General features: G+C 45.4%; 1 protein-coding gene across 8 annotated transcripts in view; it reads left to right on the plus strand.

Moving 5' to 3' along the window:
• Positions 1 to 26,555, plus strand: part of TENM4 (teneurin transmembrane protein 4) — an 827,507-nt gene that overhangs the window by 555,631 nt on the left and 245,321 nt on the right. For all 8 annotated transcript variants that reach the window (XM_017509841.2, XM_017509836.2, XM_017509838.2 and 5 more), the window contains one exon: positions 24,442 to 24,697. In XM_017509841.2, coding sequence (XP_017365330.1) covers positions 24,442 to 24,697 — 256 coding nt within the window. The remainder of the gene's footprint in view (positions 1 to 24,441; positions 24,698 to 26,555) is intronic.

Genomic DNA, 26,555 nt, shown 5'->3' on the forward strand with positions numbered 1-26,555 from the left:
TTTGAGACAGTTTCGCTCTTGTTACCCAGGCTAGAGTGTAATGGCACGATCTTGGCTCACCACAACCCCCGCCTCCTGGGTTCAAGCAATTCTCCTGCCTTAGCCTCCCGAGTAGGTGGGACTACAGGCACGCGCCACCATGCCCAGCTAATTTTTGTAATTTTAGTAGAGACGGGGTTTCACCATGTTGACCAGGATGGTCTCGATCTCTTGACCTCGTGATCCACCTGCCTCGGCCTCCCAAAGTGCTGGGATTATAGGCGTGAGCCACCATGCCCGGCCGACATCCAACTCTTAAGCTGAAATCACACAAATCTCAGTTGATGCTTTTTGCTCTGTTTTGTTTTGTTGGGAGAAAAAAGCTGGAAATGTCAGGAGATCAAAGTTAGAATACAGAATAAGAATTAAGATTTAGAAGGTTACTCAAATAAGAACAGAAAGAAACTAGGGTTTTTATCTGTGTTGGCGTGTATGAAATTACTTTTAATTTTGCAAAATCACAGCTTTGCCGTCTCAGCCTGTGTAAGTGAACCTTTCAATTAGCATTCATAAAGACGAAAGCCCCAGTGTTATGGGTGACCAGGGACTGTCCAGATTTCTGAGAGCGCAACTGACCAACTTACTGCTTCTATAACATACAAAGTGAATTTGCTTGTCAATTCTTTAAATTCTATTAGTATAGTTATACGTTGCTATTTATACCAAGAGACAGTCTTTTAAAACAGGATTTCTGCTGTTTTTTTCTTATAGTTGGGAAATTCAGCTCCTAACCAACTCATCACCAGAAACGCAGTGGCAGACAGCTGTTAGGGCCACACATTATCCTCATCATAATACCTATCGCTGAGGGAGCCCCTGCTGTGTGCCAGGCACTGTCCAGATGTCTTCACTAGCATTGCAGCCTTTGACACTCACTACAGTCTAATGAAATGTCATTTCTTGCCTTCATTTTCTAGTGGAGGAGAGAAAATGGGATTTCCCCAAAGGTGTACTGCTGTAAGTGGTAGAATCGAGTTTTATTATGAGTTGATCTGATTCTGTGTCAGTGGAGATACTTTTGGCTGTAATTAGCAGAAAACTTAACACCAAGTACTAGGAATATATATTGTGTCACATAAAAGGAAGCCCAGAGGTAGGGTGGGCCTCAGGGATGGCTGCTCCAGAGACCAGCAGTATCATGGAACCACATTCTTACCCCGGTTTTTCTCTGCTGTACTCAGGCCGGTTTCCCTTGTAGTTGTAGGGTGGCGGCTAGCAGCATTGTGGACTGTGTGCTTGCTCACTGAATGGTCAAGAGAAACTGGCTTCCATTGCTCAGTATTAAAAACAAAGAACAGGCTGGGTGCAGTGGCTCACGCCTGTAATCCCAGCACTTTGGGAGGACGAGGTGGACAGATCACTTTTGGTCAGCACTTCGAGACCAGCCTGGCCAATATGGTGACCCCATCTCTACTAAAAATACAAAAATTAGCCGGGTGTGGTGGCATGCGCCTGTAATCCCAGCTACTTGGGAGGCTGAGGCAGCAGAATTGCTTAAACCCAGGAGGCAGAGGTGGCAGTAAGCTGAGATCACGCCATTGCAATCCAGCCTGGGTAACAGAGTAAGACTCCGTCTCAAAAAAAAAACAAAAAAACAAAAAAACAACAAACAATAGCCGGGTGCCGTGGTTAATGCTTATAATCCCAGCATGGAGGCTGAGGAGGGCAGATCACTTGAGGTCAGGAGTTTGAGACCAGTCTGGCCAACATTGTGAAACCCCATCTCTACTAAAAATATATATGTATACAAAAATTAGCCACGTGCGTGCCTGTAATACCAGCTACTTAGGAGGCTGAGGCAGGAGAATCACTTAAACCCAGGAAGCAGAAGTTGCAGTGAGCCAAAATCGCACCACTACACTCCAGCCTGGGCGACAGAGTGAGACCCTGTCTCAAAAATAAATAAATAAATAAAATAAAAATAAAAATAAAAACAAAGAACGGTTTTTTTCCAGAAACTTCCGGAAATCTTATGGAGTTTCACTGCCTCAAACTGGGTCACCTGCTCAGTCCTGCAACACTCATTCGCTCAGGGGATGAGGTCACCCTCAGATCAGTCAGACACCTTGTGTGTAGATCAGCTCCCCAAACCACACTGTTGTTACTCAAGGGAAAAGGTAGAATGGAAGCTGGAGGGCAAAGGTCTTTCATCATATCCAGGGCAGGCTACATCATTTATTAGGCTCCGTGCAGAATGAAAATACAGGGCCCTTTGTTCAACATTTTTTCAGAATTTCAGGATAGTGTCAGCCCATCAAACCAAGTACAGGGCCTTCTAAGTACAGGGCCTTCTAAGTGCAGGGCTCTGGGTGACCGAAGAGTTCACACACCGGAGAATCTGGCCCTCACTGCAGGCCGCCTGCTGTGTACGACGTTTAAGTGTTCACCACCCTGCCTCCCACTTGATAGCAGGGACCAACCACTTTTGTCTGTCATTGTACCCTCTGTGCTTGATTCAATGCCTGGCATATGAGAGGTGCTCCAGGAAAAAAAAATATTTCAGAAGGGAGTGCTTGGCTGAGCTGAAATCACTGGTCTAAGGAAATAGTGATAAGTGATAGTGACAGAGATGCTGAGGATGTCTTGAGTACGGGCTGGATGTAGGCATCATACATCTCACCTCCTTCCTTGGTGGATTCTCATCCTGTCCTGAGATTCTTCTACCTCCGCATGCACCCTACCTCCTGAGTGCCACGTCTTGTATTTTGTGCTTGAGGGACATTTTTGTTTAGCTCGCTTTCCTGCTATTTCACAGGGCTTAGGCCTTGGGGCTGATGCCTGCCGGACTATAATCACGTATTTGACGTGTTTGACCAGGATTCTCACGCTGTTGCATTCATTCACCACTAGTCTTTGTATTACCATGCAAAGGACTTTCTTTTTGATGTTAAAACCTGCTTTGGGATAGGATATTCAGAAATGATGTTTGCGTCTGTGTCAGTCCAATCAGTGTTTTTTTCTCATATCGGAACGTAGGCCTCCTTTTGTCATAGCAGTTAAGTCAGATTTTGTTGCAGACAGAGCACTGTGTGGCCTCCAGGGAGAAACAGATTTAAAGAAGTATTTGGACATGTTGTCCTAGTTGGAGGCACCAGGCAAAAACACAGGAGGAGTTAAACAACAAGAAAATTGTCATCATAAAGACATCACGAGGGCAAGGCTTAATTAAATTAATTGGCTTTTGAAAGGTACAGGCTGCACTCCTATTATTTTCTGCCTGCCTGACTTTCCTCACGCTGTCTCTGCATATTTTATACATTGTCCCTATCATTTAATTCTGCCCATCCTTCAAGATCTCCAGAGATCACCTCAGAGGCCTTGAATAGAAATGTTCTGCAGGCACCTGCTGCATGTTGACATCTGATAGGCATTTATTGCTTCTCCTGGGCACTGTCTCCCAATTTTGCAAGAGAACATCAGTCCATTCCAGCCCCATCACATTCATTATACAGCCTCGGTGCCAGCAGTTCCCATGCTGCATCTGCTTAGGGCTGTTGTCTCTACGCCTGTCTCCTTCAGGAGGCTCAGTGCCTTGATGGTAGGGATGACATTCGTGCTAGCCCCTCTCTCCATGCCTGTCACATGGTCTTGGACATAGTAGGTACCAGTGAAAGTTGGTTGACTTGCCTCTGTACTCCAAAGACAGAGAGTCTGTGGGCTTGAGGGCCCCAAAGGAATTCTCATGATCCTCAGTCTGAGATCACAAGTAAGACAGGCAGTGTGTGATTTCAGTCTAGTGATGAGCCTTGAGCTGTCAATAAGATACCAGGCTCCCGAGGACTGACACCTCCCTCCTGAGGACCGACATCTCCCTCCTTGCCTTAGTCCTGTACCTTCTATCTCTAGGCCTTCCCTGTCAGTCTGCTGGGAGAGCAGGATTCCCCAGGGAGCCTGGTTGCTTTGGCTACAGCCCCGCTATGCTGCGCAGATGAGCTCAGACTAGGCAAATATGAACGGTCAGGAAGGAAGTGTCTGTAATTATAGCTCAGACCTCAAGTGTATGCGAAGGGGGCAGTCAGACTGTCTTCATGGAGGCTTTTGACATTTAGAAATATTCCTAAATGCCACATTTGAGTTTGAGAGAGAGAGAAACAGAGATGTATTTCTGACGTTCCCTTGGGCACAGTGCATTTGTCTTTGGACGTGGTTGCTGTGCCATGGCACTCCCTGTCCAGACCTTAGCTTGGGATAACCAGACACATGACAGACCCAGGCATCTCCCCCATTACTTTCTAGACCTAGGGAATACCAGGCCGTAGGTGGGCCCAACACACTGTATAAATGCCTGCCTTCACTGGACTGGCTCTTCCCATCTTTTCTGAATCCCTGTAACATACAATGTCAACAGTAGACAATGGAGAGAGATAGAAAGACCCTGCGCTTGGAGAGTCAAGCTAGTCCTTGGTTTGAAGCCACCACTTATTAGACAACCCATGCTAACCCTTCACTTCCCTGAGCCCCAGTTTCCTCATTTGTGAAATGAAGTTGATCACATTAAACTTCACAGTGCTGTAGCATGGATCAGAGAACCCAGATTTAAAGTACCTAGCGCAGAGCCTGGCACAAAGGAGACTCTGCATTTATTTAGGAAGAAAGTCTGGCCGCCACAAAAATGCACTCTTTGGATGACCCGACTCAATGAAGGGTCATGAAAACAGCCACAGACTCAAACACATTTTTCCCCATTTGGAATTATTCTGCCTGATTTGCACGGACAGTTAAGAGAATGGAAACATTAAAAGGCTTTTTAAATATATGTAATATCTTGTTTGATGTTTTCCTTTCTGGGATGAAGCCTAACATCTATCAGATGGCTGCTTTTCCCTAATTTCAGCCATTAGATTAGGAGGGATGAGGTAGTTTGTCCTTGGGGAGAAAAAAAATCAATGTGAATAAGTGTGATTAGTAACAGTGTCCAGGAGTAATGCGGAGAGAGGACGAGACCGTGAACAAAGCTGCAGACTGTGTTACTTTGACCCAGAGGATGCCTCTTCCTGCCTCTGGGCTCAGCAGTGCAGCTGCTCCCATTTCCACACAGGTCATGGTCTGTCCACCTGGAAATGGACATTTCTCATTACTTAATATCCACAGATCATTACAGGACAATTTTCTTACGAAGTAGAAATGGTCAGAACTTTATAGTCGTAGAGCATTCTATTTAAAACATCTCTGGTTTTTAAAACATTTTAAGCATTTGCTGAGGTGTGGATGATGTCTGAGAGAGTGTTTCCTGCTTCTCTGTTCAATAGCATTCGCACCTACTATGTAGCAGGCACTGGACTCGGTGCAAGTGACATGGTGATAAACAAGAGGCATCTCCAGGGGCTCACAAATCAGTGGGGGACATAGGCATGCATACGAGTTAGTGTACTAGCTGGGCAAGTACAGCTACCTACCTTGTGGTTTTGGGTTCCTGGGGCACGAGGGAAGGTGTGGGCAGGTCTGCCTGAAGAGTGATGTGGTGTTTCAGCCTCTGACTTCTAACCTCATGGATTGAGAAGGGTCTCATAAAGGCACTCTACGCTGATGGCACAGTGGGGGCAGGTTAGCAGGACTCCTAGCTGTTAAGGATGCAAACCCAGCTCCAACTCATGTTTTTAAGAAAGGAAAATGTCTTGGGTGATGTTACTGAACATCCAGGGGCTCCTTTTTCCATCAGTCCTGCTAGATCTAGGCATTCAGATGTCTTCATGAATCCCTCCTGAGTCTGTTTCCCTTTGTTTTGACCTTACTCTCAGGCAGGGATTCCCCATGTGATGACAAAGGGACCCCTCCAAGTTTATCTACTACCAGCCTTGTATCCTAACGGAAAAAACAGTGCCTCTTTTTCTATAGCTCCAGAAAAAATCTTGTGAGTACCTCTGATTAGCCTGACCACAGTCACATATCTGCCTAAATCAGTCACCCTAGCCAGGGAAAAGGAGGTGTTCTCATTGGCTACTCAGTCTTATCCAAATTCATAGGCTGAGAATACGGCCTCCCAAAACAAAAAGATGATTTCATTATTAGCAGAAATAGCAGGCAAGCAAAAGCCACGTAGGTACACTACAGGGCCAAAGGCACCATGGGAAGAAACAGCCTTGAGCAAGACGAATCCTTCATGCCTTGTGGAAAAGAGGCTAAATGGACAGCACTTGTCTCGTTTTTCCTCCTATTTTCTAAGGTCTCTGTGGCACAGTCACCAGTACAGCCAGTCTCTGACAGCACCTCATACTCAATTGCAAACTACAATACCTGCGCCATTACAGATCACTTCAATATAGCGATGCTGTGAGCATTTGCCATAATTGCAAAAAGCCCAGCCAAAAACTATGCTCATTGTTTTGCTATACTGGCCAGCCTTCAGGGCTTCTGCTTAGTAAGCATGGTAATTCCCAGGCAATATGCCAGGTACTTTCGATGACATGCCAACCAGTAGAGCTTAAGAATTAAGATCTCAGACTCTAGAACTATACCGCCTAGGTTTGGATCCTGTCTCTATCATACAAATCTGTCCCTGGACAAGTTACATAGTATCTGCTTTGTACTTCAGTTTCTCCATCTGTAAGATGGGAATGTAATAGTAGCTGCCTCATAGGATCATCACACAGACTGGGTTAATGTGTATAAACCTGCCTGCCACATAGCATATATTATATATGAGAGGACTATAATTTATCTTACCATTATTGTCATGATTTATTCTTTTACTTTAAACCACCCAGCAAGATGGATCTTCATGTCACAGGTGAGCCTCAGAGAGTGTGAGTGACCCACCGTCTATTAAACAGCAAGTAAATGGTACAGCTGAAATTTAGGTCTTTCTGTTTTTGACTCTTAATTTTTCCACCCACCAGTGCTCATCTGTGTAGGATCAAGCATTTGCCTATTCATGTACTCCTTCATTTAGAAAAAAAGGGGGCCTATTTCATGTTAGCAATGGACCAGGTGCTAGGGATCCATTTATTGTGTTTTATCAGAAACTCTAATCGCCAGCTTTACATGTGCTTGATTTTAAAATGGGAAAACAATTAATGATTAGTTAATGGAGATAGTTTATATAAGAAACAAAATATTTTAAAACATAGGGTAATTGTAGATAATCATAGGACCCTGGGAGTGAAAAGTTTGGAAACAACTGACAGACATATTTGCTGAGCAAATAAATCAGGTCTAACACTCTATAGACACAGGAAGGAACTGAGGTTCAGAGAGGTGAGGTGACTGGCCTCTGTGCCCCCAAGATCATGGCAGGGGAGGAACTAGAACCCAGGCCTGCCACGTGCCACTGCAGGACAGTGGGCACAGCACAAGCAGGCCAAATTGGATATACCAGGGTGCCTACTGTCGCAGCTCCCCCACCCCACCCCTCTTGTGATTCAAGAGGGTTACGTTGCCCAGTTACTTTTTATCTAGATAATCCAGAAATCTAGAAGGCTACAGCAAGAATAGAAGTATCTCTGCCCAGTAACCAACACAGAGCAAGCTCATTGCAAATGTTCACTGATGTTAGTTGAAAATGATGATTAAGCCCTTCTGAACTATTACTTGGATTTCTGAGTTGTCCCAGGGAATCCCAGAATATGAAGCAAAAAGGAAGAAGAAAGGGGAAATAACATTCGTCAAGTGTCTGCTGTCTGCTGAGCATGGAGTTTGATGGGTGATGTGGAGGGAGGGGGAAGGACAGAGAAGAAGAACAACAAGCCTGCATTTGGATCCTGACTCTGCCTCTGTGATCTTGGTGCCTCTAAAAGCTCCCCCTCTTACTACTATGTGTTATTTTGGACCAGTCTACTGACTTCTCCAAGCCTTGGTTATTTCAAACTTGGAAATGAGATAATAATACATATTTTATAGGGTTGTTTTTAGAATGAAATAAGTTCATGCATGTAAATAACACAATCTCTGGCACATAGTATTCACTTAGTAACCGTAGACATTGTGATTATAGACATAATGATTGTAGACATAGTAAATAAACTTTGAGATTAGACTTACAATAAGTAGGTCTTGTGTTGGGACCATTGGGAATCCAAAAACTCATGTAGGAAACTCATGTTCTCTCGTTTAAACATCAATCTATGAGTAGGTACAATTATCCCCATTTTATAGATAACACTCAGAGAGGCTAAGTAGCTTGTCTAGACCACACAGCTGAGTCAGTGGCAGAGCTGGGATTCAAACTCACGTCAACCAAATGCTGAAGCACTTGTCCTCTCTAGGACACAAAGGCAGCTTGGACTTTCTACTTTATTTCTTCCAGAAAACAAAGGAAGCAGCCAGGTAGAAGTTTATTTCTCCTACTTTCTTATTAAAAGTAAAAAATAAAAACAGAATGTGGAATGACATTCAGGGATGGGTGGAATTCCTGGGGGACGTGCCTCCAAATCCCAGTTTGCTTCAGATTCATCAAGATGCCAGGCCTGGATCTACACCCCTTCAGTGGTGTCAGTGTGCCTTTGCATTGCAGCCTGTATTGTCAAGAGACATGACTTCAGGATGCCCGGGGCTGTATAAATTAAGCAGAGCAGTGATCACTGTGGTTATGAATATAACTGTTTGATTAAGGTTCTATGCCAGCTGCATTATTTGTTTCACGAACCTGAGCTGGGCTGATTGGATTTCTCTCTCTCTCTCTCTCTCTCTCTCTTTTATTTTAACATAAGTAGATTCTGAAATTGGAAAAACAAAATACTCCACAGCTGAGAGAAAAGAATTAACTTGGGAGATGAGCCCAGGTGGCACCCACAGAATGTACACCTTTTGCATTGAAATAAAGTTAGTGTCATTCGTGCCCTGACTCGAGGGTTTTGGATGGGGACTGCTCTATAAACAGCATGATGCTGTGGTAAGAGAAGGGGTAGGAGCTGGGAGTCAGTAATCTTGGGTGGGCATTGACGAGAAGTGTAGCGCTTAAGAGGACATTCTCAAATACTACAAATAATACTATTGACAGAACACCTACTGTGTGCCAGGTGAAAGGTACAGGTCAGTGAAGGGTAGAAAGTATGCCATCGCCACTAGGAGCGTGGGACTCAAAGCCAGACAGACTTGGATTCCAGTCTTGGCACTTAGTTGCTATGGGGCATGAACAAATTCTCTCCCTGAGTCTCAGTTTTCTCTTCTGGAAAATAGAGATAACAATAGCTAACATTTAGTGAGTACTTGCTATGTGTCTTGTGTGTTCTTAGCACTTTACATGAATCCTCATGGCAACCTTGTGACTAGTATCTCTATATGTCAAGCCAGGAAAATGGGCACAAGAAAAGCTAAGTAACTTGTGCAAGGCCACAGCTAGGAAATAGTAGAGCCAGGATTCAAACCCAGGCCACCCTCCTAACATACTGTATTAAGTTCCTCTTAAGCCTACCTCTGAGGACTCTTGGGAAGATGATGTGGAAAGACAGTGGCCTAAAGATGCTTTGCAGACTAACCAGCAGCCCAGCAAGCCTTCAATACTTTGAGGCCATCGTTGGTATTATTACATTTCTCTTGCCTCGGGATTGAGACAGACACTTTGCAGAGGACTTCAGGGGGACAAAATTTCTTTTATCTGTTTCTAGTATGACTGGGATTATGGACATTGATGGATAGAATACCTGAGCAAGATCTTCTGAGCTTATATAAAATAAAAAATAAAAAACCCACATGTGGTCAGTCATAAGTGATGAGAAGCATCTCTCTGATTTGTACAATTCATTGGATGCTTTCTGCCTTTTCCCCCAAGTGGGGACCTTTTAGGGCTTAAGGAAGAAGGTAAAGGTCACATGAGTAGGGGCCACCCTGCTGCCTTGTGACTTGCTGGGGTTGGATGGGCACTCTTCTGTGAAGGTAGAGAGCTTTGCATGCACCTTCTGGAAAGGCTGGGAAGGACTGTGCATTTGGAGTGTGTTTATGGGCTCTGCCACCTGGGCAAGCTGCGTATCCTTGCATAGTCTCCGCTTCCTTCTTGGTGAAAGGAGGATCTTAACACCCATCTCTTAGGATTGTCGTTCTGGTGTGTTATCAAACAGCAACACTTTTTGTGTTCCCCAAGCATTCATCATGTAACTGTTGATATTGTTGTTCAAGCATAACAAAAATACATGAGGGGTTTTTGCATTTAATAAATTGCTCAGTGCATATAGCTGAGGTGCTTCAGAATTAATTTTTTCTCCCTCTGAGTCAAGTAGAAAGAGCAATCAGAAGCTTGTGTTGGGATCTTAGCTTTCATCATTTCCCAGCAGTGTGACCATGGGCAGGTTTCTTGTTTTGTTTGTTGTTTGTTTTTCAAATTAAGATGTCACATTTAACAGAATTGCCCCAAATGCTAGGGCCTAAAATATCCCATCATTGAAAAAAATTGAAAAATTTCATAAAGTTGTGAGCAGATTTCTGAAGCTCAGTTTTCTCATCTGCAAAATGCAGAAATTAAGGCTTACTCTATACTGTTGCTCTGAAGATGAACTAAGGAAACCTTTGTAGAAGCCCTTAGCACAGTCATGTGTTAATAAATATTTATTATCTAATTCTGCATGGGGGATTTTTTTAAAAGAAAAGAAAGAAAATAAATTTAAAAATAAGTATTTATTTTTTTCCTCCCTGACAACCTCCCAGTGTCCAGACCTAAAGACTGTACATGGTCAAAGGCTTAATTTAGTTTTATTCAACATTTGTAGCCACCAAGCACTAAGTGGAAAGATAAATAAGATCTCTGCCCTTGGAGACCCTGTAGTTTAAGGAAAAATTAATTAGATGTAATTCCGAGGAGCTATGAGGGTGAATTAACAGCCTAAATTGATGCTTTCTATTGGCTGGTCACTATGCTAAAGACTCCGTATACACTATCTCATAAATCCCTGCAACAATGCTAAGAAGCAAATTATGCTAATTATCCTCATTTTACAGATGAAGAAATCAAGGCGTTCAGAGGTTAAAAACTCACACAAAGCTACAAAGTTAATAAGTGGTAAAGCCTGGTTTCAAACTTGGTTCTATTTGGTTCAGCACTCACCCTCCTGTCCCCTGTGCTGTTTGAATGAGGTTCATGGCATAAAACTGGATCAGAAAACATCTGTAATGTGACCAGTATGTATGCAGGGGAGGTGAGATTTGATCCCAAGGCAGCTTGAGCCTGAGCCGTGGTGCTCACCCACCATGCAATACCGTTCTGTGGGTTCTAGCGACCTTTTAGCCAACTTGTCCCTTTTCATTTGAGGAATCTCAGTGTCTCTTCCAAGGGAAAGTAGTTTCTTCAAAATTACTGATGGCCACAGAGTGGCAAGAAAGATATTAATATGATGGATGAGAATTCACCTCTTTCATGTGCTGGTATTTAGCCTCCTGCAGGGCCCATGAAATTGGGGGTTAGAATTTGGAAAATGACCTGATAAACTGTCCTAACCTTTGATGTTGACCATCGGTTTCAACAAAGTAGGCTATTCCATGCAGGAGCCTTGAGATTCATTGTCTTGATTTTCTTTTCATGGCATCTCCAACAGTTGACAAAAAGTGTAAAGAGTTTATGTCCATCTCCATTATCAGCTGTCTTAAATGTGCAGTTTAGAGAAATGTCAGATCAAGTTTAAAGAGAAGGATGAAGACACACAGAGTGCCCAAATCACCCCAGACCCCTCAACATTCAGTGACAGATCCTAGGTGAAAGAGTTCCACAGATGGGAACCTACCTGGTATCCCAGAGAGGGGAATCATCCACTGCTAGCCTCACAGCCTATGATATCTTAAGATATGACCTCTGCCCTTGGAGTGTACAGTCTGGTGGAAGAGACAGACCAGTAAACAAATGGCTATAACTCAGAGTGAGCCACGGAGGCTAGAGAGCCCAGAGGGGTGGTCTCTAATCCAAACTGGGAGTGAGAATGGTCAGAGAAGGCTTCCTGGAGGAGGTAACTTCTAATCTGAGTTAACCAGGTAGAGGTGTGAAACGCCTCCCATGCTGAAAACAAACAACATATGCAAAGCCATGGCCATGAGACAAACAGGGAGCAGTTTGATGAGTGCTGTCTAATTAACCTGCTAACCTTGGCACCTTTTTAAAGAGGGAGGTGGAGGGGTATGGGATGCTACCCTGGAGCTGTGGACTTGCGCCAGATGGTGAAGGGTCTTGTCCTGTGGGCAGTGGGGAGCCACAACAATGCTTTCAATCAGGGAAGCAACATAACCCAGTTTCCTTTTAGGGAGTTCACTCCAGCTGATTGATGGCCACTGAATTGAAGGAGGTGAGCCTGCAGGCTGGGCACCAATGTCCACCAATGAGGACGTGAGCTAAGATATGGCAGTAGGGGTGGTGAGGAGATAGCAGATATGTGGAAGACGACATCTAGAGGACTTGGTTACATTGCTCAGTTGTTGAACCTGAAAAAGAAGGAGGACACAGTGGCAATTCTCAGAGGTCTGGTTGATTGATTGGGTGGGAGGTTCTGGCAGCAGCTGGTGATGTTGAGATTAGATGCATTAGGAGAGGGAGTACAGAATTGGGGCTGAGGGGGGACAGGGAGGCATTAAGTTAAATGTGTGTACATTTAGTTAGAGCTGTAGATGACTGACATTCAGGCAGGGGGTTTGAGGCTTGTTGTATCAGCCTTGCTTCATTGACAAGGAGCTCACTATCATAAGAGGCAGCCCATTCCACACTGGAGAGGTTGGCAGGAAGAAGGGTTTTCTTAACCTGAACTGCTGTCTGCTCCAGGTAACTTCCTGGCCTCGGTTCTGATTCATCTTCCTAAAGCCCCATAGAGTAGGTTTACTCCTCCCACCCTTTGGCTGTTTGAAGGCAGCAGTACTATTCTCGCTATTTCCTTCTTTCCAGGAAATTCCCTGAGAGGAACAAGGGAAGCCAAGAGAAACTAGACCGTCAATGGCTGGAAGGGACTCAGGAGAGTATTATAAAATGAAGGAACTTCCTTTTTCAGATAGACAAGTTGAGGCCCAGAGAAAGAAAGGGATTTTCCCAAAGTCACAGAGTGAGTTAAAGGCAAAGCTGGGAAGAGTTCTTCTATTTAAGGCTTCTAATACACCATGTGATCGGGTGTTTTATTTCCTAGCACATGAATTGTGTGGGCATAAGCTATGAGGCTTGGAGATCATAAGGCATTTGGCGTTTTTCAGCTGGACTGCTAGACACACACTCTTTCTTTAAGCCCTTCCCCTAATCCTTCTCCTCTCCAGTTTAGCAGCATCAGTCCTCCTCCTACTCCCACAGGAATACAGTTTCTAAACCCTTCACCATCCAAGGAAGCCAGGGCAAGCATTAGCTAGCTCAGAGACCTTGAGAACAATCTGTCTCTGCTGCACTGAGGTGACCCTGCCATCCAGTATCCCTCCTCTGGGCCTGCTCCAGCAAATCAGCACAGCGTGGCCGTCCCTGGTTCTTCCTGCTTTTCCTCGGTGAATGCAGCCTACCTACCTTTCCATGAGCTGCTTTATCCACTTCATCACACTGCTGACTCCTGTTGAGTTGAATTCCACCCCCAACACTTGCATACACACACCCGCCCCTTACCCATCAGCTGTGGTTCCTTGTTGATTTGAGACTTGACCTAACTGTTAATGGATCAGATCAATTTTGAAAAGGGTAAGAAGGTGACAATGGAAGGAAGGAAAACTCACTTGACAGCCAGAAAGCTTTCCCAGGACAAATTCTGCCTTGAGGTAGACACAACTTTAAGTTGGGGAAAAGCATGTATCCAGAAAAGATCCCCCCACCCCGCAGCTGCAGCTGGCCTTTCCCAAAAAGCCTGTTCCGATTTTACAGGCAGAAACTTTGCCTAATCCATCTCTACGTCTCCGTTATCAAGGACAAGGCATATAAAAAGTAGTGTTTGTAAAAGAAATGAAAGCAGAGAAGCAGGAAGCGAAGGGGGGAGGGAGTAGGGGAAGAACCACCACATGTTTCTCTTTCTTTCATTGCATTGTTTTGCCTTGTTTGGTGCCCAGTCACACAACACAATATAATATACGACTTGCTGTGCACACATTTTACAAGCAGGTGTTCATCAACAAATATCACAGGTTCAGAATGATACACTATCAGATTTTAAAATTGGAGTGGACTCCCATCACCTTTTCTGTTTGTCAGTTGGGGGGCTCAGATAGGTTAAGTGCCTTGCCCAAGGTCACACAGCAAATTAGCTGCTGATAGGGACAAGCACAAGAATGAAATCTGGTGGAGTATTATGTTGAGATAGTTCTACTTTTGGGTTCAAATGATGGTCCAGCCAAGTTATGCATGCCCCACACTTCGAAAACACAGATTTTGATGCTCTTGGCTTAGTTTGTCTATAAATTACCATGACCCTGGGAATAGAGAGCATGTTGCTCACACTGCTTCCTGGCAGACTCTGAAAATGTGTTCTTCCCTCAGTTGTCTAGTTAAAGGCAATAGGGCACTCTCCCCCAGTCCTGTCAGTCCTATCCTAGAACATTCACTGATGGATGAGGAACCTCATGTACATTTTAATGATGCCTGGGAGTTCTGATTCACTCTTTTTTTTTTTTTTTAAGACGGAGTTTCGCTCTTGTTCCCCAGGCTGATGTACAGTGGTGCAATCTCAGCTCACTGCAACCTCTGCTTCCTGGGTTCAAGCAATTCTTCTGCCTCAGCCTCCCCAGTAGCTGGTGGAGATAAGGTGCATACCACCATATCCGGCTAATTTTTGTATTTTTTCTTTTTCTTTCTTTCTTTTTTTTTTTGAGACAGTCTCACTCTGTCACCCAGGCTGGAGTGCAATGGCATGATCTTGGCTCACTGCAACCGCCACCTCACAGGTTCAAGTGATTCTTCTGCCTCAGCCTCCTGAGGAGCTGGGATTACAGGCACGTGCCACTACGCCCAATTTTTGTATTTTTAGTAGAGACGGGGTTTCACCTTGTTGGTCAGGCTGGTCCCAAACTCCTGACCTTATGATCTGCCCGCCTGGCCTCCCAAAGTGCTGAGATTACAGGCATGAGCCATCGCACCCAGCCAATTTTTGTATTTTTTTAGTAGAGACGGAGTTTCACCATGTTGGTCAGGCTAGTCTCAAACTCCTGACTTCAGGCCACTCTTACGAATACTCTTGGCTTTAAAAGACTGGAAGTCGGCCGGGCATGGTGGCTTATGCCTGTAATCCTAACACTTTGGGAGACGACGTGGGCAGATCACAAGGTCAGGAGTTCAAGACCAGCCTGGCCAACAGGGTGAAATACCGTCTCTACTAAAAAAATGCAAAAATTAGCTGGGCATGATGGCATAAACCTGTAATCCTAGCTACTTGAGAGTCTGAGGCAGGAGAATTGCTTGAACCCAGGAGGTGGAGGTTGCAGTGAGCCGAGATTGCACCACTGCACTCCATCCTCGGTGACAGAACAAGACTCCGTCTCAAAAAAAGAAAAAAAAAAAAAAAAAAAAAAAAAAACAAAAAAAAAAAAAAAAAAAAAAAAAAAAAAAAAAAAGACTGGAAGTCGGGGTAAGCCCTCTGAACACGCTTGAAACTGCCCCCTGACTCTAAGCTCTTGAAGGTAGGCTCCAGCCTTGTCTGTCTTTGTGGTCCTTTGCTCCAGGTGCCCAGGTCTCACATCATCCTGCTGCCACAGGGGATCTGTATCTTTCAACTTGTGGGCCTTTGCTCACTCATGCCAGGACCATACCTAGAATGCCCTCTTACTCTCCTTTTGTCTGCCTCCATCCTACCTCAACTTCAGTGCCCAGCTCCAGTCCTTGCTCTTCCTAGAAGCTTCCCTAGACCACTCTATCTGTAAATTGTTGTAGTCTGGAGGGATGTGGCTACTGCCTGAGACTCAGAGCTGAAGCAGGGCTGCTATGGGGTGGGGAGCCAAGTGTCTTGTCCATTGTTTGTGCTCTCACAGACTGGGTAATTTCTAAAGAAAAAAAATTTCTGTCTTATAGTTGGAGGCTAGGACATCCAAGGTTCAGGGGGCCACATCTGGTGAGGGCCTTCTTAACCATGTCATAATGTTGCAGAAGGTATCACATGGCAACAGGGCAAGAGTGCACCAGACCAGGTCTCTTTTCTTATAAAGCCACCAGTCCCACCACTGGGACTCTACTCTGATGGTTTTATCTGACCATAATCACCTTCTAAAGGCCCCACCTCCAAATGCCATCCACATATGAATATGGAGATTATGTTTCCAACACGTGAAATTTGGGGTACACATTCAAACCATCCTCTCTCTCCTTCTACCTTTCAGTGTCCTGCTGTGCTCACCATTAGCCAAACCGATCCAGAAGCCAGTGAGCCAGGGAGCCCAGGTGATGAGTCCTTAGGAGTCAGTCTCCTGAGATACAGAAAGGCAAAGAATGGTCTAGAACTGAGGATGGGGATGGAGGAGGCAAACAGAGAATAAAGTCTTATAGCAGCTGTTTACCCATCCTACTGCCACCGGACTGCATACCCCCTGAGATCTCTGGGTCCCAGTCATTGCATGCGGCTAGCTTCTAGCCCCCTCTCGCCAAAGACCAGCTGTGCTTCCCAGCCATTGTGACAACCAGAAAACACTCCCTTCACATTTCCAGACATCCTGATTTAAAAACCACTGCGTCATACAATGAGGCTTTTTCATACATTATCCCTTCACCACTGTTTCTTTTCTTTTTTTTTTTTTTGAGACGGAGTTTCACTCATGTTACCCAGGCTGGAGTGCAATGGCGCGATCTCGGCTCACCGCAACCTCCGCCTCCTGGGTTCAGGCAATTCTCCTGCCTCAGCCTCCTGAGTAGCTGGGATTACAGGCTCATGCCACCATGCCCAGCTAATTTTTTGTATTTTTTTAGTAGAGACGGGGTTTCACCATGTTGACCAGGATGGTCTCGATCTCTTGACCTCGTGATCCACCCGCCTCGGCCTCCCAAAGTGCTGGGATTACAGGCTTGAGCCACCGCGCTCGGCCACTGTTTCTAAAATGCAAAGCAATTTAATAATCTGAGTGTTCACCCAAAGTTCTGTCCTGACTAAATGAATGAGGAGGCAGAAATAGCCATATTGTGACCTAGATGCTATTTTTTACTCCCCATCAGAAAACCGGAAGGGGAGCCAGGGAAGCCCCACTGCTGTCCTCTGTGGACCCTTCCTTGTGTGCGAGTCCATCTGGGGTTTCAGGCTGAATCCTGTTTCGAAGCCCTGAGCACTGGCCATCACATAGGACTAAAGTGAAAATGAACTGAAAGTGTTTTGTTGAGAGAGGGAATGAATAAGCAGAGAAAACAACACAAAAAGTGTGACCCCTTGCCTCATCATGTTCAGACTGGTGGTTAGACTGTGGACATGACTGTTTTGATCCATTCTAGCTTCAGGCAATAATAATTTTTGTGATATTTGTCTCTAACTCTTGCACAAGACTTTACAGTTTGCAAGTTGCTTTCATATACATTTGACAAGTGAAGAAACTGAAAATCAGGTTAAATAAAGTGACCGAGATTCTGCAGCATGAAGGAGGCAGAACTGAGACTGGAAGTCAGGCTATCAGATTCCGACTGCCGACTGTGGTGATAAAGAGCTTTCTGGCCTTCGCAAATTGGTCGTGGAGGCCAAGGTTCATTAGCTAAGCTCTCAGCACTGCTACATCACCATCCTGATCAGTGGTAGTCGATGGCATTTTAATGGAAGCCAAATAACTCTTTCTGTTGGCATTCTCAGGCAGCTGGAGTTTTTGTTTTATGATAATTAAATACCATCATCTTTCATATCTGACAATCTTTGGGACCCAGTTAATGACTGCAGTGCACGCTAGGGTCATCATTAGCTCCATAGCAAGGAGACCTTCGGGCGCCTGTCTGCCATTTGCAGGGTTGGATATGGGCACCCAGCCTGGCATCCTTCTTGGAGCCAGAGCTGGCCTTTGATCACAGGGCTATTGACACGATTGAGTTCCTCGCCTGAGCCAGAGCTCTGGAAGTTTATTCCTTTTTCTCATGAATGTGATCTTATAAAAGACTAGTGGTAGATTCCACTGGAATCTTTCCACTAGGAAGGCACCCTGCCATCAGTCTAGGGGGTGCTTCTAGCCTGTCCCCGCCTGGTTCATCCTCCATGTGGCCACCAGAAATCTTCCTTACATACTAATGTGACCCCTTACCCACTGGATAAAGGCCAAGGTCTTTAGCCTGGCACCTCCAGGCAGTGACCACCTGGGCCTGCCCCAGCATCTCCACCTCACCCGCAGCCACTGTCCTTGCACAGCCATTTCACACTAGTTATAAAAAACTGTTCCCAGCTGGCCTGGCTTCTGAACCCTTGCACATGCATTATTTACTGCCTAGAATGCCCCTCAGACATAGGTCACGTGTCACTTCTCACAAACCTTTCCTAACTCTGACAGTCAGTCTGGCAGCCCCCCTCCATGTCCCGTGGTGCTCCCTGGGGTTGTGGCGTAAGCTGACAAGGATTATAGTGATGGACACTTGGAAAGTGCTCGGTGTGTGGCAGGCCTTGATGTGCGCACCTTACCTGCATTCACTCTTTGAATGCACACAAAGAAGAATGCTTAACGGTAAGGTCTGTGGATGCAGACTGCCTGAGTTCAAATTCTGGTTTCACCACTTACAGGTTTTGAAATCTTGAGTAATTGCTTGGCCTTTATGTGTCTCAGTTTCCTCATTTACAAAATTGGGAGTAATAATGGTACCTTCTTTTTTTTTTTTTGAGACAGAATCTTGCTCTGTCGCCAGGCACTAGGCTAGGGTGCAGTGGCGTGATCCTGGCTCACTGCAATCTCCGCCTCCTGGGTTCAAGCAATTCTCCTGCCTCAGCCTCCTGAGCATCTGGGACTACAGGCGCGTGCCACCACACCCAGCTAATTTTTGTATTTTTTTTTTTTTTAGTAGAGACGGGGTTTCACCATGTTGGCCAGGATGGTCTCAATTTCTTGTCCTTGTGATCCGCCCACCTCGGCCTTCCAAAGTGCTGAATAGTACCTTCTTTCAAGTGGCATTATAAGGATTAAATAAGCAAAGTACTTAGACAGTATCTGGCAAGTGGTAAATACTCAGTAAATGTTAACTAACTTGCGATGATGATAGTGATATATAATTTTATCATCAGCAGTTTGTGTAGTGTCTGTTTGTATATCCATTTTCTTTACTAGACCGTAAGCATCTCAAAGTCAAGGACCATGTTTGTTTTATTTCTGAATCTCGATATATTTAACCTATGGTAGTCCATATTCCTTCTCTTCCTTTTATTGCCATTACTATAATACATGCATTTTATGGATGAATGACTAGAGGCTCATGGAGGTGAATGTAGCTAGTCAGAGACAGAGTTAAGGCCTAGATCTCTGAGATCCCTGAGCTCTGCTGTTGTATCTTTGCCAGCTGTCCTCCCAAGCACTTGTCAAGGATGGGGCTTATCTTCATTTTTTAATCCATCAGGTCTCTGCGTACAACAAAGGGCTGTTTAATATTCCTGGCTGATTAAATAACACTGGGGCCGTCTCCTTAAGGCACTCCTTGAACCCAGGGCAGAGAGGTATGGATTTGGGTAGCAGCCCTTGCCTAGTTTGCTCTGAGATGCTAATCTAATGCAGAAAGGAACTTTCCTCTTTGAATACGTGGTGAGCCCATGTATCTGGTTTTGTTCTGAGTGTCAGGGCTACAGCCATTCTCATTAGCTTCTGAACTACAAGTTCAACTACAGGCACCCTCCTGAGACTGGAGCTCCTAGGAGCCAGCAGGTTGTCCAGAGTGGGATTCCGTATAATAAAAGAGTATCACACTTCTGTTAGATATTTTCCTGTTCTTCCTCTCTCAAGGTTTTTTGCTTTGGAACCCCTGTAGTAAATGCTGAAGAGTGATCACCATGGTGATGATTTAGGGCTTTGCGATTTATTCGTTCAACATGATTTTATTGTAATTGTGGAATTAATAGTTACCATTTTTCAGGATTACTATATTCCAAGCATGGCACTAAGCACTCACATACACTGTCTCTTTTAATTCTCACAACAATCCTAGAAGGTAGACATTATTTCCATTTAACGACAAGAAAACTAAGGCTCCACAGAAGGTAAGTGACTTGAAAGTCACACAGCTTCTAAGTGGCAGAGCCAAAACTTGAACTCAGGGCTCTCTGACACCATAGCCAAGTCTCTTTCTCTTACCTACGGCTCTGCCCAGCACTCTGAAGGAGCCTCATTATGATCTTGATCCAGGGAGATACAGCCAGGAGGCTCTGCAGTTCAGGATTTTTGTGCATCTAAAATGAAAATTGTCTGAGGTTTGGAGGATACTAGTAACTGCAGATATATCCAAGAAATTGTAGGAAGCCAAGAAACTTCCTGGAAAACCAGCCTTGCAAAACTCAGATAAGCGAGTGACCTTTACTGACTGTGGTATGCACAAATAACAGTAAAATGACTCACATTTGGGCTTGATTCACAGATACACTTGGTAACTATATCTGCATGAAGAGGGTATAAATTGGAATTTACAGCACTGCTTTGCAAGTGTACCCATGCGTACTCCCAGGTAGCATGAGAGAAGCAACTGCTTCTGCAGACAGAAAGCCCAACTACCTGAGTGGCTCTTTCCCCGGCATTCTGTAAATATTTACTGAGAGCCTACCATGGATGAGGCCTAGCTCTGTGCACACACTGGGGATGTGAAAAGGAATGACACATGGGTCTTTCCCTCAGGGTTTAGTAGGAGTTGATGGTATACTTGGTACCTGAGCGGACCCATGGCTCCTCATCCTCCAGAAAGTGGTAAAGTAGGAAAGTGTGCCCTTTCACAGACACACTGACCAAGGAGCGAGGAGATGTGAGAACTTGTAGGAAGCAAAGAAACTTGTTCTTGGAGATCACCCAGCCAGTAAATAGAAACTAGAAGAGTCCTCTCTTAGGCCGTATTTGTCTTGTTCACTGTTTTATGCCCAATACCTCGTGTACAAGACTTGGCACAGAATAGGCATCCAATAAATGCTGAATGAATGACTTGGTTCTGAGATTCCCTCCAAAAGACGAGGGTGCGTATTAGGGAGGGGATAAAAGAAAGCTCCTCTGAAGCCTCTCACCTCTGTCTTCCTTCCTGGCCATAGGAGCAAAAAGAAGAGTCCATTCAGACCAGAGGAAACATTTGCTCTTTTAGAAGGATACATTTTTTTCTGGGGTTTGTGAGTGAAGCTTTCATTGCTGAGCTCCCAAATATAGAGCTTTTCCTTTGGGAACCTGGGAAAAATAAAGGTCCCCTTTCTTAAGGTTCTCAAGCTAGAAAGGATGAGGGAAGGGAAATAAAGGGTCTGGCCAAAGCCTCTGCAACTCTGGCTCCAGGCAAGTTAGTAAAGACCTACGTAGACCCATGGTCTAGTGGGCCCAGAGTGGTCTACTATGGTTTTTTTGCACACAAATGTACCCCACATGAATGTCACTTGCTTGCACTGACAGCTCAGGCCATTCACGTGACTCTTAGTTCAATAAACTTAATTGAGCATCTGCTCAGTTCTAGGCTCTATGATCACCAAGCACAGAGAAGACAACATAGGGACTTTCACACCTCCCAGGGGAGGCAACATGGGGACACCAGCATGCATGCTTTTGGGGAAGAGATGAAGGTGAGAGGTCTGTGGGCATTCAAGAGGAAAAGGGAACTCTAGAGAGGGTAGACCAAGGAAGTCTTTCTGGATGGGGTGGCAGTTGAGCTAAGCTTCAAAAAGTAGGAGGATTTGGGCCAGCACATTCCTTGTCCCCATAAAAAACATTCCTTGTCCCCATAGGAGAATTTCCTTTTAGCAGTCAGTTTTTAGACCTCGACCAGTGATCTTATAGTTTCATCATTGCAGGACTTTTGACAGTCCTTCTGAACATTTCTCAGGCCAGAGCCTGGTGGCCCCATTAGTCACAAAGCAAATGTCTGTAGGTTTGCCTGGCCCAGACCTTGGATGCTACTCTCTTCACTGAGGATCTTTTTCCTGCATTTAGCCATGGACAGACAATCCAGGAGGTGTCTGAGTTTTATGCAAAGGCACCATGGCTTGGTAAATTGAATTTGGCCTTTGTGTTTATGAGAACCACTGACTAGTTTTGTAAACCTCAGTGTCCTCATCTGTAAAATGGGAATATAAATACTGTCTCCTAAGGGTTGTTGTAAGCATTAGAAAAGTTAAGTGGAAGCACACATTGTAGATGCTCCAATACATGGCAGAAACTGTATCAATTAAGTAAAATGCCATGAGGAGGTTGACTCCTAGGGCCAGGGAACGAGCAAGGACTGGATCACACTTTTCTGCTGGCCTCCTGCTGACCATTGGCCAATGCTCTGGTGGACTACTGCGAGCAGCCTGAAAGGCCAAGGCTGGGAAGAACATTCAGTCAGCCCAGGAGGCTGCTCCTGCTGCTGGCGTCTGTCCCAGGCTGTCTGTCTGTCTCCATTAAAGTGCTACCTGAGGACAGCTGGACAAAACAAATGATGCTGCATATTCTCACCTTCTTCCTGACCTGTTCTCTGAGTGGGACACTCTGCCTGGGCAGGTTGTATTGGCTTCCAGGTTCTCTGCCTTCCCAGTAAGGAACATCCCTGCTAGTTCCCTTCTTGTCCAGCACTACAGCACTCCATATCTTCAGGGGGTACCATTCACATTCTGTCACCTTCCTGGGGACCCTCCTTCTTCGAGCTGAGGTTTCAGCTACTCAGATGGCCTCAGCACGTCTCCTGGCCTTGGCGGAAAGGTGTGGCTGGAGTGGAGGATTCATGATGGAGCTGATGGGATATGAGGCTCGAAGAGAGCTATGGATCAGATTCCAGAGGGTTTTGTATTAATAGGCCAGATGTGGGCTTTATGCCAAAAGTAGCAGCTTGTAATAAGGAAGTGATCCACTCAGACGGGTTTCTGTTTCTTTCTCCCTTCCACCCCTAAATCCCCTTTCCCAAATTCCCCACCAGATTTGCTTTATACCTCTTTGGCATAAAAAGTTGGCTTACTCAAAAATCAGAGTGATGGGTCTTACCCTAAAAAATCCGTAACACTAATGGTGCTTCATTCTTGACTGTGCTTGTCAGTTTCCAAAAAGCCTTCTCTCTATCCAAGGAAGAGCACAGCCTTTGGAATATTGCTGTTCTCTCTGATTCTTAGTCTCACCTATGAAATACAGAATTCTCAGGAGGAACAAAGAAAGCAGAATACTTCAGAAATATTTCTTTCCCACTGATTGCCTCATTTGATCTCGCAGTAGCCCTGTGATCTCCAAAATAAATTATGTCCCCTATTTTACAGATGAGAAAACTGAGGCTCAGAGAGATCTAATGACTTGCCCATACCTATGTGGTTAATAAGTGGTGGAATCTGGGTTAGAATCTAATTTCCTGGCCTTGTCACCTACCCTGTAATATCATCCACTTTGAAAGACGAGGCTGTCTGTAAGCGTAGCTTAGATGGGTGGTAAAGATTTACCTCCATGACTCGCCTCATTTGTGGTATCACTAGAAATCGTATTTGCTTGCTTGCTTTGCCAGTAACACCCAATCAGACACAAACTCTTGGGCACTTTACTTACCTGCTCCAAGTCTACATTTTTCATGTATAAGTTGGTGATAATACCTGTTGCTCTAAACAATTAAAGGGAACAAATAAAGTCTCTCAGTGTTGTCATCTGTAAACTGGGGATAAAAGCAGTCCCTACTGTGGTGGTTGTGAGAATTAGCTGAATTTACACTTGTAGAGGGCTCAGAACGGGACTCTGGCACATTCAACGTGCTCAGTAAATGTTAAGAATGGTTTTTAACCACCACACCCCAACATGGCTCACTTTATAAAAAAGTCATCTTTCTCCTAATGTGGCTGCCCCATCTAAAATTTCACCACTGCTCCCAATGCACAGGCCACAGTCCCCTTCCTGGCTGTATGTGCTCTTCAATTTATCACCATCTCAGTGAACTGTATGTTTTACTTTTAAAACCTTGTTTGTTTGACTTACTGTGTACCATCATATATAATCAGTGGTTCTAGAATTTTAGTATACTTCAGAGTCACTTGGAGGGTTTGTAAAATCAGATTCCTGGGTCCCATCAGGGTTCATGATTCAGTCAATCTGGGGCAGGGCTTGGGAACTTTCATCTCTAACAAAATTCTCAGTTGATGTTGAAGCTGCCGGTCCTTGGCCACACTTTAAAAACCACGTCCTAAAAGCATGAAAGAAACAATGTGAAGTGGCTGACATGGGCCAACTTGTCTTTTTTATGTTGCTTATTGTTTCGCTCCTCGACTAGAATTTAAGCTCCACGGGGACGGGGATTTTTGTCTCTTCAGTTGGATGAGGTATCCCTTTCACCTAGAATAGTAGGTGCGCAGTAAACATAATTCCTGATTGACTGCATCAGTATGGATAATCTGCCAGTGCCCACTTCTGTGGTCTTGCTCGGACCCCCGTGGCTGCTTTTGCGGCCGAGGGGCAGCGCCCAGCTTGCCGCCGCTGACCGCCGTGTTTGTGCCCTAGATCACCCGGGCGGCCTGCAGAACCACCCGCGGCTCCGGACGCCGCCGCCGCCGCTCTCGCACGCCCACACCCCCAACCAGCACCACGCGGCCTCCATTAACTCCCTGAACCGGGGCAACTTCACGCCGAGGAGCAACCCTAGCCCGGCCCCCACGGACCAGTCGCTCTCCGGAGAGCCCCCCGCGGGCGGCGCCCAGGAGCCCGCCCACGCCCAGGACAACTGGCTGCTCAACAGCAACATCCCCCTGGAGACCAGGTGCGCGGCTGGCGGGGCGGGCGAGGCTGGGGAGGGCGGGCAGCCGGGCCCGGGCCGAGGCCTTTGGCTGGCGGGGCTGTTCAGTGTCCCCAGATAACGCTGGCCGGAGGAGCTGGGGTCGGGTGCACGGTTTAAGGGATGTAGTTCTCCGACTCCCAGCATGGGCTTTGGAATCCAAGAGACCTGAGGTCCAGTGCCAGCCTGCTGCTTACCAAAGATGTAACCTTGGCCAAGTGGCTAGACACCCCCCCAAACCCCGTGCCTCTCTTTCCTCGTCTACACAACGGCCATGATGTTCGCGGGACAGAATTATTAAAACAGATGAGAGCTAACGTGCACAGGTGTGTGACAGACAACAGGCTCTCAGTCCGGTTTGACTCGGGCCCTCCTCTGCCTAACTACATGATTCTACGACCCTGTGCCTAGTGTCAGGCCCGCCTGGCCTGTGTCGGCACTCAGCTGTCAGTCTCCCCTCCTCTCCTCCTTCCCTGCTGTGCTCACCTTTATACCCAAAGCCCCAGTAACCCCTAGCATGTGTACGTCAGCTTTGGGTGACAAAGGTTTTCCTGTGTGTGACTTTATGTAGTGCTCATACCTCTATGAAGTGGGTATTAGGATGATCATGCCCATTTGGGAATTTGGAAGCTGAGAATCAGAGTGGGTCCATCACTAGCTCATTTCACATAGGCGATTGAGGCACAGCTAAGACTTGAACTGAGGTTCAAGGTCAGACTCCCTGTCCAGTGCTGCTTCACCTACACCCAGCCGCCTTCTCTGGTCAGGAATCCCTCCACCCTGTTCCTTCTTCCAACTATTTTGGGCAATGATTTTGTCAGCTCAGGGACTTAAGTCCGCCTGAGTTCTGTAGCTGTTCTCCTTCCCTCTGCTTACACGCTGTTTTTCCAAAATGGAATTTTTTTAATGGTTATAAAAACCATACAAACTCACTGGAGAAAAGGCAGAAAACTATAAAGACAAAAATTAAGATTTACCCATAATCCTACCACTCTGAGATAAGCACCGTTGACCTTGGGTGCTTATCCTTTCCCTTTCTCTAAACTGTAGATGAAGTGGAACTGCTTTATCTTCTACCCTATTTCCTAAAGTAGTGGGGAACATAGGTTTTATTTTCCAAAACTCCTGTTGTTTATCTGTGAAGAGAACAAAGGTCACGCCAGATTTAAGGAAGTAAAATTAACCTGCATGTGGAAAGTGTAGCCATCTGACTGCCTAGCACATAACTATGGTAATGGTAATGGCACATCAAGCTTGTGGAGGCCAATAAGAGAAAATCAACATTTTTGTGCCATTTTACTCCTGTAGAATTGTTTTCCCGAAAGCAAAATTCTCAGAGATGCGACCCAATCAGCTTCCCCACTCCCGCCTCCAGTCTCTTAATTTGTATTGTTTCTCTTGACATCCTTTAAAATAGTGTGTGATTTTTCCCTGCGTGCCTCCTTTGTGCTCATCAGTAACAGAGTAGGATAATTGTGTGGCAGCCCGCCCAGGGTAGCTTAATCAGATCTCCATTATTTCCAGTGTGCTCACTGAAAGACCGAACAGGACTGGAAGAAGGCAGCCAGTAATCGATGGTTCTGATGTTCTGCACGGACCACAGTCATCACTCCCTCTGCTTAATGTTCACCTTTCCCTCTTAGGATCAAATTAGAACTTCCTACTCTGAGTCTCCAGGTTTTTCACGGAAAACAAGAGAGGAGGTTTTCCTAATAGTTAGTTTGAGTTGCACAGGTGGTCCCAGCTCACGTCTCCTGCCTCAACAGCCAGTACTCACCTGCCTTTCTGATGCTCTATCCTCCCACATCCATTGCTGAAAACACATGCAGCTTTTGAAAAAATT

The sequence above is a fragment of the Cebus imitator genome, unplaced genomic scaffold (assembly GCF_001604975.1).
Source record: "Cebus imitator isolate Cc_AM_T3 unplaced genomic scaffold, Cebus_imitator-1.0 Scaffold424, whole genome shotgun sequence".
NCBI lineage: Eukaryota > Metazoa > Chordata > Mammalia > Primates > Cebidae > Cebus > Cebus imitator.